The sequence below is a fragment of the Podarcis vaucheri genome, assembly GCF_965113315.1.
Source record: "Podarcis vaucheri genome assembly, chromosome: 2".
NCBI lineage: Eukaryota > Metazoa > Chordata > Lepidosauria > Squamata > Lacertidae > Podarcis > Podarcis vaucheri.
Genome location: NC_138760.1, coordinates 102,830,092 through 102,848,767, shown reverse-complemented (window position 1 = coordinate 102,848,767; position 18,676 = coordinate 102,830,092). Strand labels below are relative to the sequence as shown.

The 18,676-nt window shown below is 43.4% G+C and overlaps 1 protein-coding gene across 6 annotated transcripts in view; it reads left to right on the top strand.

Annotated features, from left to right (window-relative positions):
* The window catches only part of MITF (melanocyte inducing transcription factor), a 143,584-nt gene that overhangs the window by 89,216 nt on the left and 35,692 nt on the right, over positions 1-18,676 (top strand). For 4 of the 6 annotated variants that reach the window (XM_082210096.1, XM_082210094.1, XM_082210099.1 and 1 more), the window contains exon 2: positions 7,729-7,975. In XM_082210096.1, coding sequence (XP_082066222.1) covers positions 7,729-7,975 — 247 coding nt within the window. The remainder of the gene's footprint in view (positions 1-7,728; positions 7,976-18,676) is intronic. The other 2 variants (XM_082210095.1, XM_082210098.1) reach the window with 1 other exon arrangement.

Genomic DNA, 18,676 nt, shown 5'->3' with positions numbered 1-18,676 from the left:
GTCCCCTCCCCACCCAGTTTAGCCAGTAACAGGTGCCATAGATCAGCATAATACTGTGGTGTTACTAGAATGCTTAATGTCAGAGGGTTTGATTGACATGAGAGTCCCAAGCTCTGCCAGTTCCCTAGCAAACCTGTTACTGCTATGGCTTTCTTTATCCAAATATTGGCAAAAGGTTTGATGTGTAATGCAGATGGTATTTTTTATATATATAATTGATCTCTTAATTTCAAACTTAAAGACTCTATTTTTTTTCTGGCCAGGAGATTATACAATGCAAGTGTGCAGCTTTTATTAGGACATATGAATACAGTCCTGGTTTATTCGAATCTGCTTTGCTTGCCAAAGGAGGCCTGGCTTGAACCGGGAATGTTTTAGCCCAAAATTAATTTTTGAGGTGGGTGGAGCAGTGCCGGGGGGACTGTTGGCAGTAGCTGGAAAAAGGAATGGGAACGGAATGTCTCTCCACTTTGGAGTTTCACACGTAATAAATGCTCTTTATGCCCGCGTGGTAACGGAATACTCCACATTATGTGCATGAATAAAAGCAACATTATGCTTATCTCAAATTCTGTCTGTGCTAAATCTGTTTCTGGCTCTTTCCTTACTACCAAAGATGAGCAGAACATTTTATAATCAACTTAGTCTCTCCCCGGTTGCCAGTTTACTCTCCAGGTCTGTGATTTTGATGATGAGAGGCATGTGTGCTCAGGCACATGCACTTATGTGTGTTAAAACAGTTGCATAATACAGCTTTTTGCATGCACGGAAGATCTTGAAAAAAGTGCAACCTCCAGTCAAAATACAAGGTCTTAAGAATGTGTTGCAACCTGATGCCCTGGTTTAGCATATGTCTGTCTGACTATCTAGAGCTTTTTAAATTTTTTAGTCCTGGAGGCTTCAGGCGGCGCTTTGAGTTGAAGTACAGTTGGCCCACCACTTATGCAAGGGTTTGGTTCTGGGGCTCTGTGCACAAAAGCAAAATGGTGGGACGCCCCCCTCCCCACAAGGTGAAGGGCTGTGTATTAGGCTCGGGAAAGGTTGTGGGACACACCCAGAGCCCTTGCACCTCCTTCCCAGAGCCCTGTAAGCAAAGAAAACCCAATGGGTGTGCAGGTAGAACCCTAAAATTGTAGAGTTGGGAGGGATCTAGTCCAGCGTTCTTCAATGAAAGAATATGCGGCTGTCCCATACGGAGACTGAACCTTATAATATTAATAAAAAAATATTATTTATACCCCACCCACCTGTCTGGGTTTCCCCAGCCACTCTGGGCAGCTTACAGCATATATTAAAGGTAAAGGTAAAGGGACCCCTGACCGTTAGGTCCAGTCGCGGATTACTCTAGGGTTGCGGTGCTCACCCCGCTTTACTGGCTGAAGGAGCCAGCGTACAGCTGGTCATGTGGCCAGCACGACAGCCGCTTCTGGCGAACCAGAGCAGCGCATGGAAACACCATTTACCTTCCTGCCGGAGTGGTACCTATTTATCTCTTGCACTGTGTGCTTTCAAACTGCAAGGTTGGCAGGAGCAGGGACCGAGCATCCCCTGTCACAGGGATTCGAACCGTTGACCTTCTGATCGGCAAGCTCTAGGCTCTGTGGTTTAACCCACAGCATCACCCGCGTCCCTACAGCATATATTAAAACATAGTAAAACATCAAGCATTAAAAACTTCCCGGTACAGGCAGCGGCGTAGCGTGAGTTGTCAGCACCCGGGGCAACGCAAGTAATTTGCGCCCCCTAACCCGGGGCAAGGCAAGTAATTTGCGCCCCCCCCTAACCCCTAACCTGCGAGTTGCCGCTGGCACTGCCGCCCAAACGACGCCGCTTGCCCGGAGGAGGAGGGGGGCAGAGAGGCAAGGAAAATGCAACGGCCCAGCAGCTGCAGCAGCACCGGTGGAGGCGGGGCTGTGAGGAGGGGCTGCCTGGCACGTCCTCCGCGGCGAGCGCTGAGAGCCGCTGCCTGCCGGGCGCCTTCAGCCCAGACGCGCGCACAGCTCGTCGGTTCCGCGAGACATGCGGCTCTGCTACAGCCTGCGCCCGAGGCTCTTCGGCGACTCCGGAGGCAGCGAGCGCGCCCCCCCCCCAGATGTTGCGCCCGGTGCGGCCGGCACCCCTGGCACCCCCCACGCTATGCCACTGGGTACAGGGCTGCCTTGAGATGTCTTCTAAAAGTTGTGTGGTTCTTTATCTCCTTGGCATCTGAAGGGAGGGTTTTCCACAGGGAAGGTGCCATGACCTTGGCATTATCAGCACCATACTCTAACCAACTGAGTGATGTGAGGAAAATAAATAATTGGAGAGCAGGCAATGGTGGGTTTTCCCCACTCTCCATTTATTTACCTACACAGAAACACACCTGCCCCACACATTAAGGTTGTGATCATGTATGTAAAGTGAGCGTAAGTTGTGGGCCCACCATATTACAGAACACACACTTAACAGGGAGGGTAGCAATCATAAAATCTTATATGTAGGGTTAAAAACCTGAGGCCTCTTGCGCATTGATGCTTGCCGCTGATCCCCAGCCTCAATAACTACAGCGCATAACTCAGCGTGTGCAGTGTATTCTGACAAATCCCAAATCCTGAACTGAAGTGGGGCACCTTAGAGGGATTCTGCGCTTGTCCAAGGTGAAGCAGGGTTGGTTCAAGGGTCCCCAGTTCTGAAATTTGTCAGGATCCATCTTCTCGGAAGGGGGCTAACACACCTTCAAATTCAATACCATTCTGCCGAAGTTATAGATGGTTCTTTTATGTATTTATTCATTAAAATATGTCTAGCAAAATAATTTGGGGCTTATTTGTGTGGCAGGCTGTGAGGGCTATTATGTCTGTAAATTTCACCCAGTTCTGTGAAAAAGGGGGTGGGGGGGGAGACGGGAAGTTGCAGCTGTCACCCCCCCCCCATAATACTAGTTAATGGGGTAAGTAGAAAGATTCATTTTTACAAAGCGGATTCACACACGGAACCTGATCCAAATTGGACAGGTTCTAAAAATTATTTGGACTGCAGCATACTGGTTTTTTTGAAGTGCCAGATCTGGATCCAAATGGAATCTTGGTGCCCATTCTTTCTCAGTTCTTGGAGTTTGAGTCACCAAAGGATAGCAGCACCTAATGTAGCAACCACCACCACAATGCTTTAATTGGAGCAATGATGGCACTACTTACACCTGAAAATAATAATAATAGAATTGCATTTGGAGCTGATAACCCTTTGCTGAGGACCACTGCCCCATTGAACTTGTTGTGACTGACTTCTGTGTAAACCTGCTTTAGGGATCATGTAGGAAAAGAGGAGACGTAAGCAAGGTTCAGTTTTTGGACAGGTTTAGCTCAATCAATAAAATATGAAACTCTGAATCTCAGGGTTGTGGGTTTGAGCAGCACGTTGGGCAAAAGATCCCTGCATTTCAGGGGATGTGGTGTGATTCTATGAAAGGGCGCTGAGAGTCACCTACTCCAACCTCCTGCAATCTCAGCTAAAGCATTCATGACAGGTGGCCATCCAACCTCTGCTTAAGAACCTCTCCAATGAAGGAAAGCGTACCAACTTCCAAGGGAGTCTATTCCACTGACAGTAGAATGTGAAATCTGGTAGTATTTACCTGCAATTTATGGAAGGGCAATTTATCTTTCTTGGGTATTCAGTTCGGCACCAACCACCTAAACATCTGCCATAGGTTTGGGAAGTGTTGAAGCTAGTTTCCATATTATTATATTTACCCTACTGTATATATTATATATTTACCTTATGGAAGCTAAATTCATTTAGCTTTCATAGGGTGATATCATGCTGTTTGCCCACTAATGGAAGGAACCTGACAGCAGAATGGAGAGCAGGGCCAATTTTTACCATTGCAGCCCCCTTTCCCCCCTCTCTAAATTTGCTCTGGAGCATTCCCTAAATATGAAACTGGTTCTGATGTTACAAGTTTGCCTAGAATCTTGAATTTCCCTTTCATACTCTGTGTTTAAATGTTTTGGAGGTTGTCCTTGGACAAGGGATCAGTTTATGAATCTTTCAAGGTGCAACAGTCAAAATGTTAGATTACTAGAATCATAGAATCATAGAGCTGGAAGAGACCACAAGGGCCATCGAGTCCAACCCCCTGCCAAGCAGGAAACACCATCAGAGCACTCCTGACATATGGTTGTCAAGCCTCTGCTTAAAGACCTCCAAAGTAGGAGACTCCACCACACTCCTTGGCAGCAAATTCCACTGTCGAACAGCTCTTACTGTCAGGAAGTTCTTCCTAATGTTTAGGTGGAATCTTCTTTCTTGTAGTTTGGATCCATTGCTCCGTGTCCGCTTCTCTGGAGCAGCAGAAAACAACCTTTCTCCCTCCTCTATATGACATCCTTTTATATATTTGAACATTGCTATCATATCACCCCTTAACCTCCTCTTCTCCAGGCTAAACATGCCCAGCTCCCTTAGCCGTTCCTCATAAGACATTGTTTCCAGGCCTTTGACCATTTTGATTGCCCTCCTCTGGACACGTTCCTGTTTGTCAATAAATACTGTTACAGTATTTATTTATTCAACCTTTGTGTCTATCAACTTTGCAAAACTGCCTCAACGTGTCACATTCTTACAGTCTTCTGCTCCTGAAGTTGTTATATAAAACACAGATTTTTGAAAGGGAGTATGGTAGGTTTTGAAATTGCTTGAGGGAGATCTTCAACTTAATTAATGGTGAATAGCTAGGCCAGCCTTTCTCAACCTTGGGCCCGCCACTGTTGTTGTACTACAACTCCCATCTTCTCTAGCTAGCAGAACCAGTGGGCAGGGCTGATGGGAGTTATAGTCCAACACCCAAAGTTGGGAAAGGCTGAGCTAGGTGATGATGCTAGATCTGTCACTCTGTAAACATTAACGTAAAATTAAGCAACACTTTTTTCTCCCCACCCCGCCCTGGGCTGGATACAAGAAGATGGTACTTGTTGGGGGATTTGTGGTACCTCGGGTTAAGTACTTAATTTGTTCCGGAGGTCCGTTCTTAGCCTGAAACTGTTCTTAACCTGAAGCACCACTTTAGCTAATGGGGCCTCCTGCTGCCGCTGCACCGCCGGAGCACGATTTCTGTTCTCATCCTGAAGCAAAGTTCTTAACCTGAGGTAATATTTCTGGGTTAGCAGAGTCTGTAACCTGAAGCGTATGTAACCTGAAGCGTATGTAACCTGAGGTACCACTGTATAGCATTCTCTGTTCTAATTCTTTCCTTTTGATGAAAATCAGTAGCTGTTTTACCTAAGGTATGAACTTTCCCACTAAAAAGTTAGGGATTCCCTGTGATGCATTGTAGGATATGAGAACACTTCGCCCTTAATTGAAAGTATTCCCTTTTCTCTGTGAGTATCACAGTCAGTGACTTCTCTTGAGCAGCTAATTAGTGCGATTATTCCGCAGCTGCATTAGTTTCACTGCAAAGGTTTTTTCTCTTGTTTTATCAAAAGGATCAGTCTCCCTGGGAATGTTTCAACCTGACAGGCCTGAAACAGCAAGATGGTCATCATTCCCCACCCCTACCCCCATCCATTTGGGCGGCATGTTGGAGGGGGAAAAATAGTTCGGTCTGAAATGTAGGTTTAAACTTTTTTTGGTCTTGAAATACTCACATTTCAAACTACAGATTATTGACGCGAAGAATGGAAATATGCTTATTTAGATATGTTAATGTACAGCTCTGGATGTTAATTGGGGAGGATGAGACTTTGCTCTGTTTGTCTATCTTTTATGTCAAGTGGGGCACTCTTAACAATTTCTGTCCCTATTTGGGGGTTTTCTCAAAACATACACAACTTTTCCCTCCTAGAAATGAATCCTAATTTGTTTTCAATAGCAAAATCTATAGGGATAGAATCCATGGAGGTCCTTAATATTACCTACCTTTGCTGAGAAATTTGTATGGTTCCCAGAAAGTAATTACAGTGGTACCTCGGGTTAAGTACTTAATTCTTTCCAGAGGTCCGTTGTAAACCTGAAACTGTCCTTAACCTGAGGTACCACGTTAGCTAATGGGGCCTCCCGCTGCCGCAGCGCTGTCGGTGCACAATTTCTGTTCTCATCCTGAAGCAAAGTTCTTAACCCAAGGTACTGTTTCTGGGTTAGCAGAGTCTGTAACCTAAAGCGTCTTTAACCTGAGGTACCACTGTACTGATTAAAAGGGAACCATAGGCTGAACTTCATTTTTTGCAGAGGTGGAAATGCTCACTTAATGTTCACTTCTGAAAACTCCCTTATTTAAATTTCTATTTTAATTACATATATATATATTAGGGGTGGGCAGTATATCGATACTTTATCTCTTATCGGTATGAGCTCCAGACCGCAATAAAGGTTTCTCATACACACACACACACACACACACACACACACACAAAGTCAAACCTTGGTTGTTGAACGTAATCCGTTCCGGAAGCCCATTTGGCTTCCAAAATTTTCGACAACCGAGGCATGGCTTCTGATTGGCTGCAGGAGCTTCCTGCACTCAAGTGGAAGCCGTGTCAGACTTTTGGCTTCCAAAAAATGTTTGGAAACCGTAACACTTACTTTCGGGTTTGCGGCATTCAGGAGCCAAAACGTTCCAAAACAGAGGCATTTGGGAACCAAGGTTTGACTGCAGACTTAAACTCACTTTCCAGTTCAGTGAGCGAAAAGTCACCCCACAACTTCTCCCCTTCACATAAGTGGCAATCAGCTTCTTTGATTACATGCTGTGGAATCAACGTGTGGTACTGGGTTACTTCCATTTTTATATGCTTTGATGCAATATGCCAGCAGATTAAATTTAGACCAGAATGCACTTGTGTGCTTGTTTGCTGGAGGTCTTTTCAGAGATTTAGGGTGAAATATTTACAGTAGTCCTAAGATTGTGTTGTTGTTTAAGAAGTATCTGAAGGTCAAAAATATGCTCATGGTGATTGGCCATGACCCAGAAATACATGCAGAGTCCATGTGCACTGTGGCTTTCTCAGGCAATAACTCCCTTGCAGAATATTAATAATAAAAAAGCAGTTTCCATGTTTGTCATTTTATCAGCTGTGAGGGTGCATTTCTGCCTCACTATATGAAATCAATCAAAACAAGGGACCCAGAATGGTAATTTAGGGTGCAGTCCTATACCCAATTTCCTTTGAAATCAAACCTTTTTTTTAGTAGTAGACATGTATAGGGATTGCACAGTTGATTTGATTGTTTTGAAATGGTTAGCTCCACCACCAGACTTTTTGACAAAAAGGAACCTTGTTTGAAAGGAGAGAAAAATAGAACTTATGTATATATATGTCATGGATGCTTTAGCTGAGATTCCTGCATCGCAGAGGATTGGGCTGGAGGGCTCTCAGGGTCCCTTCCAACTCTACAATTCTAATGATTCTATGAGACATGCACCTAAACTATAGTGGTTATAAAATCATTTGAGTGCTTATCATGCAGCAGTATTTAACTATGCATATCAGAGCTGTGCGTTAAGTTTTGAACGATTCATTCAGAGTTGAACTTGAAAGGGAAAAGTATGAATTTTACATAACCAGGCTGCTAAGACCCACTGACCGAGCAACTAGTTAAAAATCTTAGCCCTTGCTATTTATGCTTTGACAAAAATTCCCTTCCCCTGGCGCATGTGGTCTCCCCCACCCCCAGTGCAAGTCTACCGAGTCCAGCCAATGCAATTGATGAGTAATGGAACTATCTGTGTCTTCTGGTCTTTTCCCCCAGCAGCTCTGAGCACCCTGGAGCTTCGAAGCCCCCACTAAGCTCCTCCAGTATGACATCACGGATTTTGCTACGACAGCAGCTCATGCGTGAGCAGATGCAGGAGCAGGAGCGCCGAGAGCAGCAACAGAAACAGCAAGCAGCCCAGTTCATGCAGCAGAGAGTGGCGCTGAGTCAGACACCAGCCATCAACGTCAGCCTCCCAGCCAGTCTCCCTCCTGCTACTCAAGTGCCAATGGAAGTCCTCAAGGTATGTGAAGTTTCCAACGTGGGGCTCTGGAGCTCCATTAAGAAGGTTGTCTCTCTCTATACAATTAGCATGAGTGTTTCTAAAAGTGGTTCACCTATAACAGTGTGATCAATTTCATCGCCCGTCCCCTTTTTGCAGCTGCTGTGCTTTTCCCCAGGTAAGTCTAACCAGGGCCGGGAAATGAAAGCTACGTTTTAGAAAAAGAAAAGCATTTAAGAACAAAAAGGGGGAGTTTTTCTTCAGTTGAAAAAATGGATGTGAAACACACGGTTTTAAAAACTGCCCCCCAAATTTCAGACATTTAAAAAAGAAGGACTTACCCGAATTCTTGCATTTTCAGATTTCCTGGTTTCTGTGCAATAAGCGTTAAGAAAGAATACCGGCGAATAGCTTTGTTCAGAAACTTAGGAAAGATCCCGCACAAAGGATTGTTTCAGAAAGCCTTAATCTGGAATACGGTCTTTTGCTGTTTGCCACTAGTAATCCTTTTTTGCTCAAATGACTTCATTTCTTTTTGTAGCTTTTGTGCTCTTTCCTCGTCCAGTGTCCTAATTACTGGGGAGAATCTGTATCTGGAACAGACAGAAATGCAGACTTCTTCACTTCCCCGCAGTTGGGTTAGACCAGCTACCGCAGAGTAGCGCAATTACTTTTAAGCGACACTCAGAATTTGAAAATAATTTATGTAACTCCAAAATTCAGAAGAGATGCTGCAATTGGGTGTTAGTTTTATCTCCCCCCCCCTGCTTTTGCACCTGTGACATATATAAACCGTATTTTCCCCACTTAAATTGATGGTTGGGTAATTTTCACTGCTGTGTGTCCACATGTGTGCTGCAATATAGCAGTGCCTATGGCTCTCCAACAATATAGTTAATTGGGTACTTTAAAAGTAAAGCTTAGTTTGCAAATGCAGAGAGACTACTTCAGTTAAAGCAGGGGTAGGAGAACCTGTGGCTCTCCAGTTGTTACTGAAATACAACTCCCATCAGCCCCAGCAAGTATCATTAGTGGCCAAGCATGATGGGGATTGTAGTTCAGTATCATCTGGAACACACACGTTTCCCACCCCCAACTTAAAGCACATTAACAAATATTAGCAATGGCTGTTGTGGTGGCATTGGTTATGTTAGGTGGCTAAGCAAGGTCACAGGTGAATTTGCAGGAGTCGACCCTACATGTCTTTGTAGAATTAGGTCTGAGAAGGTGGCTGCACAGGATCATATTCTTGGAACGTGAGATGTGTGGGATAAGATTTTGATGGAATGCAAGGCAAGACCATTGTCTAGAAACTGCATAGAACATATGTACTGCATCTAATACACAACCTGATCTTTTGTCTTGTTCCTTGTTGGGTAAAGCACTCTGAGAAGGTTTTCTCATCTTTTGTGAACTCGGATGGAAGTAAATGACTCCAATGAAAAGAAATGGGCATGTGGATATATGAAGCAGCCTCATTCTGAGGCAGACCTTTGCCAGTTCTGCTCACTGATAGGGGGATCTGCCAAATGTGCCCCTTTTTGTAAACCAGGGATCACCAATAGGCAAACTTGGAATTTTGAGGGAATGCTGTGACTGCTCTGAAAAAATGCTGCCCCAGAGGGTGTCCATTCACAAAATGGCTACCTCCCTAATAAATTAACATAAAAAATGAAGCTGTTTTATACAGTGTCAGACCATAGGTCTACTTAGGTCAGTGTTGCACTCCACAGGGTCTCCAGAGACTAATAATAAAAATACAAATATAAATACAAATTCAAGTCTTGCTATCCAAAATCCTTTTAACTAAAGAGGCCAGATATTGGATTGGGGACTTGTTGCATATAGGTTATGAGCTTGACCATTGATTTCCATTCCATGTGTGGTCTGTATGTGCTGTGTCCGTTTCTTGTAGTGAAGTGACGGCAACTAATGACTATTTATTTATTTATGAGAATTATATGCTGCCCTTCATCAATAGATCTCGGGGCAGTTCACAGAGTAAAATACAGGATAAAAACAAGAAAATGAGTAAAACAAAAGCAGCAAAACAATAACCCCCCTGGAGCATGAGTCTGAAATTAAAACTTTTAGAGGGTGTGAATATTTTTGTGCATAAGTGAACAACCTCAGTGCGTGAGATTTAAAGCTTTGCAGTACATTTGTTTAGAGTTGGAAAATAGTTACCATAAAGTCTTTGTGCAGAAGCTATAATTAGACGCTTTAGATTAATGTAGGTTTTAATTCTATACCGTAAAATCCTGCGGTTAATCCTTGAACTCTCTTGAATTCAGCAGGGGCCTGCCTGTCAGTTCTGATCTGAAATGGTTTGTCATCTCTTTCTCCATCAGTCTGATCTTGACTATGACAGATCTTATGCCAAAGTAGGGACTGAAAGAAATGTTGTAAATTCTTGCTGAGTAAGAGTAAATTGTAACTGACGAGACCACCAAGTGATTTGTCTATCCAATAAGCAATATGTCCACCCAGCATGAATTTAATATTGAAACACTACAGGGAGGTCCTATGCATGTCTACCAAGAAATAAGTCCTATTGAATTCAATAGAACTTGCTTCCAGGTAATCATGTGTGTTGGATTGTATCCTATGCAACTAGAAGGAGTGCTAATTTATGGACATGTGCAATTTAGAATTAGATCTGAGCCAAAACGTTTTCCTAATTTTATCTCCCTAGTTTACAGGCTCCAGAACTTAGGGCACTTTCGGCTATTTGGGAAGGATACAAAAAGTGGTGAAATTTGCAGTGAACATCAGTAGCAATGGTGCACCACAACATTGCTATGGTTGGTTGTTGGCCACCATGTTTGCTTTTCATGGATTACTGGCGTGAACATTCCTGAGGACAATTATTCCTGCTCTCTGAGAATCCTGAGAACAGAAACACAGTAACCTCCAGCCACTAAGATGTCGGGGAGCAAAATTGTAGCTCCCAAATCTTGAAACAGATGGTGGCTGCAATAGACAATATGAGGTTTAGGGGTCATATTTCACTCCCCAAGGTCCACCATAGTTTGAACTTAATAATTCTTTTAATAGAATTTCGTATTGGCTCTAATTCTAATAATTACAATGAAAATCTTCGCAAGAGGCAGGATTGTTGCAAGGGGGGAGCTGAGTCTGAGAGAGTGGGGCTTCATCGTCTGAACTGGGGACTTCATAGCCAAGACATTTTGGCACCTGAGGCAGGCCCCAAAATGACACCCTCCTCCCCGCCAGGGAAGAAAGGGTGAGGGAAGATCTACATCAGGAACAAGGGAGGAAAGAAAGATGGACATCAGGATCTGCTACTCTGGTGGATCCTGCTGCCTGAGGCAGTTGCCTCATCTTGTCTCATGGGTGGGCCGGCCCTCTTCCGGGATCATAACCTTTTCCCCCCTTCAATTTTTTTTAATGATTTTCACAAAATTATAAACACACAAACAAATAAAGAAACAAGCAAACATAAAACATAACCCTATTAAAGCTAATCTTATTAACATTGTTAAGTGACTTCCTCATATCCCCCTAGTCGAATTTCAATGCATATCATTTTAACAGTTTTCCAAATCAAAGTTCTTATAAATTTAACTTAATCACTTAACATCATTCTATCTTACCAATTCAGCATTAAACATATTAATTCACCACATAACTTGTTTAAATCCTAAGCCTATCTGGTAATTGCAAGTTTTTTCCAATTAATTTAACTTAATGTATATAACTAAATAATCATTAAATTTCATCCATTCTTCCTGGTACTCCTCCTCCTTCTGGTCGCGGACTCTTCCGGTCAGGTCGGCTAGCTCCAAAAAATCCATCATCTTCATCTGCCATTCTTTCACAGTTGGTACTTCTTGCATTTTCTGCTTCTTAGCTAATAAAACTCGAGCAGCAGTTGTGGCATACAAAAATAATTTAACATCTTTCTTGGGCAATTCCAAACCTGTTATTCCAAGAAGAAAGGCCTCTGGTTTCTTTATAAATGTATATTTCAATTTTTTTTCCAATTCATTATAAATCTTTTCCCAAAAGTCCTTCACCTTGGGGCAGGTCCACCACATGTGATAAAAAGTACCTTCTTTTTCTTTACATTTCCAACATAGATTATCACAATTATGATACATCTTTGCTAGTTTAACAGGGGTCAAATACCATCTATACATCATTTTCATTATATTTTTCTTTAACATTGTACATGCAGTGAACTTAACCCCTTTCTTCCACAATCTTTCCCAATCCTCAAACATTATGTAATGTCATACATCTCTTGCCCAATCTATCATCACTGATTTAACTTGTTCATCCTTTGTATGCCACTCCATCCTGGATCATAACCTTAGCCACTATATAGCTGAATTAATTAACACACTCTGAAAGTCAAGTGAGATCAAATGCTAATGCCTAGTTCCTCCAACAAAAAGTATGTGTTCCAACAGTGCAATAGGAAACTGGTTTTGAAACCCAATGGGTGAACTGTTTGTAAGGGCCCAAGAATAACATAATGAGTTAGATTGCTGAAGCTAAGCTGCATATCTTGTCTGTGTGTATGTAATGTTAATATATTAAGTTAGTGCTGCATGCAGTTTTAAAAATGAATTTCCCAAATTAATTTAGGAAACTAAATTTCCTATGCTAAACTAAAATTGTTATCAGTGGAGGAAGTTAAAAAGATTCCAGTTACAGTGTATTCCCATCCAGTAGTCTCCTTAAAAAGGTAAAGGTACCCCTGCCCGTACGGTCCAGTCGCGTCCGACTCTAGGGTTGCGCGCCCATCTCACTTAAGAGGCCGGGGGCCAGCGCTGTCCGCAGACACTTACAGGTCACGTGGCCAGAGTGACAAGCTGCATCTGGCGAGCCAGCACAGCACACGGAAACGCCGTTTACCTTCCCGCTAGTAAGCGGTCCCTATTTAGCTACTTGCACCCGGGGGTGCTTTCGAACTGCTAGGTTGGCAAGCGCTGGGACCGAGCAACGGGAGCGCACCCCGCCGCGGGGATTCAAACCGCCGACCTGACAATCGGCAAGTCCTAGGCGCTGAGGTTTTACCCACAGCGCCACCTGCGTCAAAGTAGTCTCCTTATCACATGTCAAATAGTTTTGCTGCCATAAACACTAGAAACTTGACTTTTGAAACTGGAGAACTTCTGAAAATGTCAAGAAAGTCTTATGGATCTTGCAGCTGAAGATTCTTAGGGCCACAAATTGCTTGCATCGTCTGGAACTACCTGTTCTGTGTACCCCTTCACTATGGGTGAAATCCTACCTGTTCTGTGTACCCCTTCACTATGGGTGAAATCCAGTGTTTGGAACAACTTGATCCAGCAGAGATATCCACTAACATGGATGGGTGGGGGGGGGGAGACGAAAAACAAACAAACTAACGCTGTATTGTTGTGGCTGAATTCTGAGTCAGGGATGTCTGGGCTAGGGAAAGGGGGCCGCTGGTATTTGAGTTTGTATTTTTATTTTCTGGTTAGTGAGTGGGAGTATTGTATGGTGGTTTGTAGCAGAGCACCTGCTGTTCAACTGGAAGGTCCCAGGTTTAATCCCTATCATCTCAGGTAGGACTAGGAAATACCCCTATTGGAAACCCTGGAGAAGCCATTTCCAGTCAGTGTAGACCAGTGATGGTCAAACTTGGCCCTCCAGCTGTTTTGGGACTACAATTCCCATCATCCCTGACCACTGGTCCTGTTAGCTAGGGATGATGGGAGTTGTAGTCCCAAAACATCTGGAGGGCCAGGTTTGGCCATCACTGGTGTAGACAGGCATGAGCTAGATGGACTCGTTACCGTCTGACTCAGTATAAGACAGTTTCCTATGTTCCTATATTGGTGTGGTTTTGGGTGGAGGTTTTGGTTTGTTTGTCACCATGCTGCCAATGTAGTTATCGCTGTTATGGAATGGGGGCTGTTACTTATTTTTGTTTTCTAACATGCCGTATGAAATGTTTTCATTTGATTTTTCTTTTCTATTGTATTTATGCATGTGTCATTCAATGTCAGTTGTTTGGGGACTGCTTAGGTGACTAGTAAGTTAACAACAACAGCAACATTTGCTGATTTGCACTGTGACCCACTCCCCAGATCTTTTTCAGAGGTTTGCTGTGGAACCAGTGTGGAAGGTGACGTGGGGTGCTGGGAAAATTGTCTCCTTTCCTCTTACATTAGCAGGCACTTCTGCTGGATCAAGAGCCACTCCGCAAGTGGAGCAGCAGCAGCAGCAGGGGGTTTCATGTATAGCACATCGTGGTCCTTCTCCTGTGCTCCACCTCTTTGGCATCTTAGTCTTCCTTGTAATGTATAATGCAGGTTACTACCATGTTTCTGTAGATCAAGTGTGTGCAGAGTGTGTACAACCTAGCTTTCCTGTCTCTGGGATTCATACAATTAATGCCAAACTAGGTTTACCATGATTTCATCCTGGAAGACATCCCAGCATCTTCAGGTAGGGCTTTGAATGTCCCCTGTCTGAAACCCTGGCAAGCTTCTGCCAGTCAGTGTAGTCAAATACTAAGCTAGATTTGATACCAGGCAGAATTATTGAGCACAGATTAGCTATATCTTCACTGGTAAGAGATTGTGTCTGTGTGTCTGTGTGTGTGTGTGTGTGTGTGTGTGTGTGTGTGTACACACACACACATGTGCTCTTGCTTTGTAAATTAAAAAACAAACAAACCTGGATAGTTAAAACAAATAATTATGAATAATGAAATTTAGATGTTGAAAGAGTGTCCAGCACACCCTTGACTTAAAGCTATAGCTGAATTTGGGCTTGGATTTTGACAAAGTTGAAAGCGCTCTCTCTTTTTTAGCTGAGAACGTTTTCAAAAATGTGTGTAAGGAGCGAAGCTTTCTCCCCCTCAGGCCCCAGGCTGTGGCTCCTGTGCCAGAATGTCTTCAATTGTGATCCCTGGTGGTGGTTTTTTTAAAAAAAATAAAAAAGCACTGTTCTGTTTTGAAAGACAGAAGATTAGCAAAGAGATTTGTGAGCTGCCTTAAATCTCATCAGGAAGCAAATTAATGTCTCTATCAACTTTGGGACTGTTTGGTAGGAAAACCTGACTTTATCCCAGTTACAGAGGTGGTTACATCATGCCAAGAATGCAAGCATGTGGAACGTAGTGTTCCCCCCCTTAAAAAAAAGATATGCAGGGATTATGGAAAGGTATGTTAATGAGGCTATGCTATGCCAGCTAGAGTATTTATAGAGAACGCTGTTGTACAACTAGCAACACTGTGCCAAGAACAAGGCGCACACACATACACATTTGATTTTCCACTGGCCTCTCATTCCTGTTGAAACCCCCAGTATGGTCTGGGGGACCCAGACATGATACGAAGAAGGTGCAAATTTCTTACCTTTTCCAGGGACTAATTCCATTGGGTCAGAAGTCAGGAGTTTCCAACCCTGTTCCCAGCTCTCAAATCAGTGCAGTGCAAGAGGCTATGCGATGGATACCCTAGCTCAGTCGGTCCCATTCATCCAAGCCCTGATGGTTGCCTACAGTCTATAGCAGGCATGGCCAGACCTTGCCCTCCAGCTGTTTTAGGACTACAATTCCCATCATCCCTGACCACTGGTCCTGTTAGCTAGGGTTGATGGGAGTTGTAGTGCAAAAACAGCTGGAGGGCCAAGTTTGGCCATGCCTGGTCTACAGGCTTATCGTTTACCTGATAACGTACTTTATAACATGGTGAAGTACAAGCCCGTATCCTATGCCAAGCTCTGTGCTAAGAATGGTTTGCTAATCAACACCCATTGCACATATTGTGCAAATGGTTAAATTATTCAGTTCCAGTGTCAATGTTTCCAACTGTGATCATTTCAAATAGGGTCAGTACGTTAAAATGAGTCCTAGTTGAGAGATGCCCAATACTTAATTCAGAAAAGTGTTGAATGTTCCCTTGAGGCAACCACTCCTTCTTATGAGGAGGTCCAGGTTCTTGAGAAAGATACCAGTAATCATCTGTGTCAGATCCTTAAGCAGCCTCAGTACGACTGTAGAGTACAGTAGAACCTTGGTTCTTGAACGTAATCCATTCCGGGAGTTCCCTCGACTTCCAAAACGGTTCGGAAACCAAGGCGCGTCTTCCGATTGGCTGTAGGAGCTTCCTGCACTTAGTCAGAAGCCATGGAAGCCACGCCGGACTATCGGCTTCTGAAAAAGTTTGCAAACTGGAACACTCACTTCCAGGTTTGCGGCGTTTGGGAACCCATTTGTTAGGGAGCCAAGCTGTTTGGGTACCAAGGTACCATTGTACTGAATTGGAGGCACAATCAGTGGGACTTTGTGTTGACATTTCTCTGTGGGAGCAGCTAGAGAGCAATACAGAGCCAGGCATATCTAAGACTTTTGATGATGATTATATTTATTTATACCCCACCTTTTTCCCTGACAGGGAGCCAAGGCGGTTTACAGATAAAAATGAGAACAGCTCATTTCTGTGCTGAAATAACACTGAAGCAGTTTGTTAACAAAATCTGGCTAATGGGGAGTTATTTATTTCGGAGGAGGTCTGCATGCTTCTCCTCTTAGTAGCGAAACAGGCTTCTTCCCTCAATAACAAAAGCAGAAGAACTGGGGGATTGCGCAAGGAGCGCCATGTGACAGGAACAGCCAGGGGTGAAGTGAAAATGGGTGGGTCTGTTGCCGTGACGAAAACATGGACAACTCATGTGGGGCCCAACTGGCAGGTAGAGGGCTGGTGACAATGTGTCATCAGCAAATAGCATTTGAAACTCTCTGCAGTGTCCTAAACAGTTGAACTATTGATTTCAGAAAATCACATTTCCAAGGGATCCCAGGAAGGCAGCATAGATATCTCATTAAACATGAAATGATAGTTCTGAACACCTGGCTTTCTTCCTGTTTCTCAAAAAAAGAGAGCTGCCAATGGAAATAGAGCAATAGTTGGGTTGTTTTTGCCCCACAGTCATGATCCTTGAAATTGATGTTAGAAGCTACTAGAATGCTCTGGAAACACTGCTGTGTTTGGAACTGGAATTGAAATTACTCACGTATCATGTATCTCAATACTGTAATTGTGAGTCCATATTCTACAAAGCTGGTATAATTCATGATCTTTTAAATCTATTTTTTTCATATTTCACTTGTCCCTCAAGTTGCTCAGAATATGGTATACAGTAGTGCCCCGCAAGACGAATGCCTCGCAAGACGAAAAACTCGCGGTTTTTGAGCTGCTTCGCAAGACGAATTTCCCTATGGGCTTGCTTCACAAGACAAAAACGTCTTGCAAGTTTGTTTCCTTTTTCTTAACACCATTAATAAGTTGCGACTTGACTTCGAGGAGCAACTCATAGAACGCGGTGTGGTAGCCTTTTTTGAGGTTTTTGGTGATTTTTGAAGCTTTTCTAAAACTTTTCCGACACCGTGCTTCGCAAGACGAAAAATTCGCTAGACGAAAAAACTCGTGGAATGAATTACCGTATTTTTCGCTCTATAACACGCACCCAACCATAACACGCACGTAGTTTTTAGAGGAGGAAAATCTGTAGGCATGCCACCCATAGGCATTTCCTCCATAACGCGCACAGATATTTCCCCTTACTTTCTAGGAGGAAAAAAGTGAGTGTTATGGTGCAAAAAATACGGTAATTTCGTCTTGCGAGGCACCACTGTACATGGTTATCTCCCTTTTATCCTCACAACACCTCTGTGAGGTAGGCTAGAGTGACAGGCCAAATATCACCCACTGTGTTTTGTAGGGATTCGTTCTGGATTTCTCTCAGCTCCAGTCCAGCCCTCTAACCACTACCCACACTGCCTCTTAGAACTAAATGCAGCTCAGATATCCTCTGCTGCTACATCTTCTTTTTAATTATTATTATTTTTCAGATAGCCGCTTTGGGGAACATTATTTTCTTCGGAGCTTAACCTGTAGAATGACTGGATTGAAAGTGACAAGCCAGAGACATTCCTGCCATTCAGGAGAGGCTTAAGGAATTTCTTATTGGCTAAATTACAAATATGTAGCATTTTGCCCAGTACTACATGGCGATTTCAGCCTGCTTGACCGTGACAAGATTAGCGTTCTCGCTCTCTACCCCCAACCCCTTCGTAATGGTTGTGTAAAAAAAGAAAGAAAAGAAAAGATTAAGTTGTACCAGGCAGAGATGCAGAAAGTGTGTAAAACCCAGGTCTTTACCTTGAATGATTCTCTCTTTCATTCATTTGGGGCCTTAATTAGCCCCCATGTCCTTTAACCTCCTGAGAAATAAATAAGGGGTTAGATTTGGGTGGGGTGGGGGAGAGGGATCAACACACACACTGCTTTTACCACACACCACTAGATAATACATCAAGGAATGTTTGCAATTAGCCCAACCTCTCCCATTTCAGCTTCATTTCATAAAATTGGCTGCTTGAAAATAATGACCGCTCGACTGTGATTGAGGTGTTTCATAGGCATAGTTGAGCTCTTATACTACAGTGCATTTATAAACCAGACTTTAGTGCTGCAATATTCTCCCTATAAGAGTGGCTTCTTATGAATAATTACCCCCTCCCTGTGTTTGTGGTCTTTCTCGCTCTTCTCTTCTTCTACACCAGAAATGGAAACCTTTGGCCTTCCTGGGATTCAACTCTCATCACCTCAGATTTCTGACCATGTGTGGTATGGCTATGGAAATTGAACGATTCTCCAGTTGGAGAGACATAGAAAGTGGAGTCCTCGCTTAATCGGTATTGGGACCTTTGGT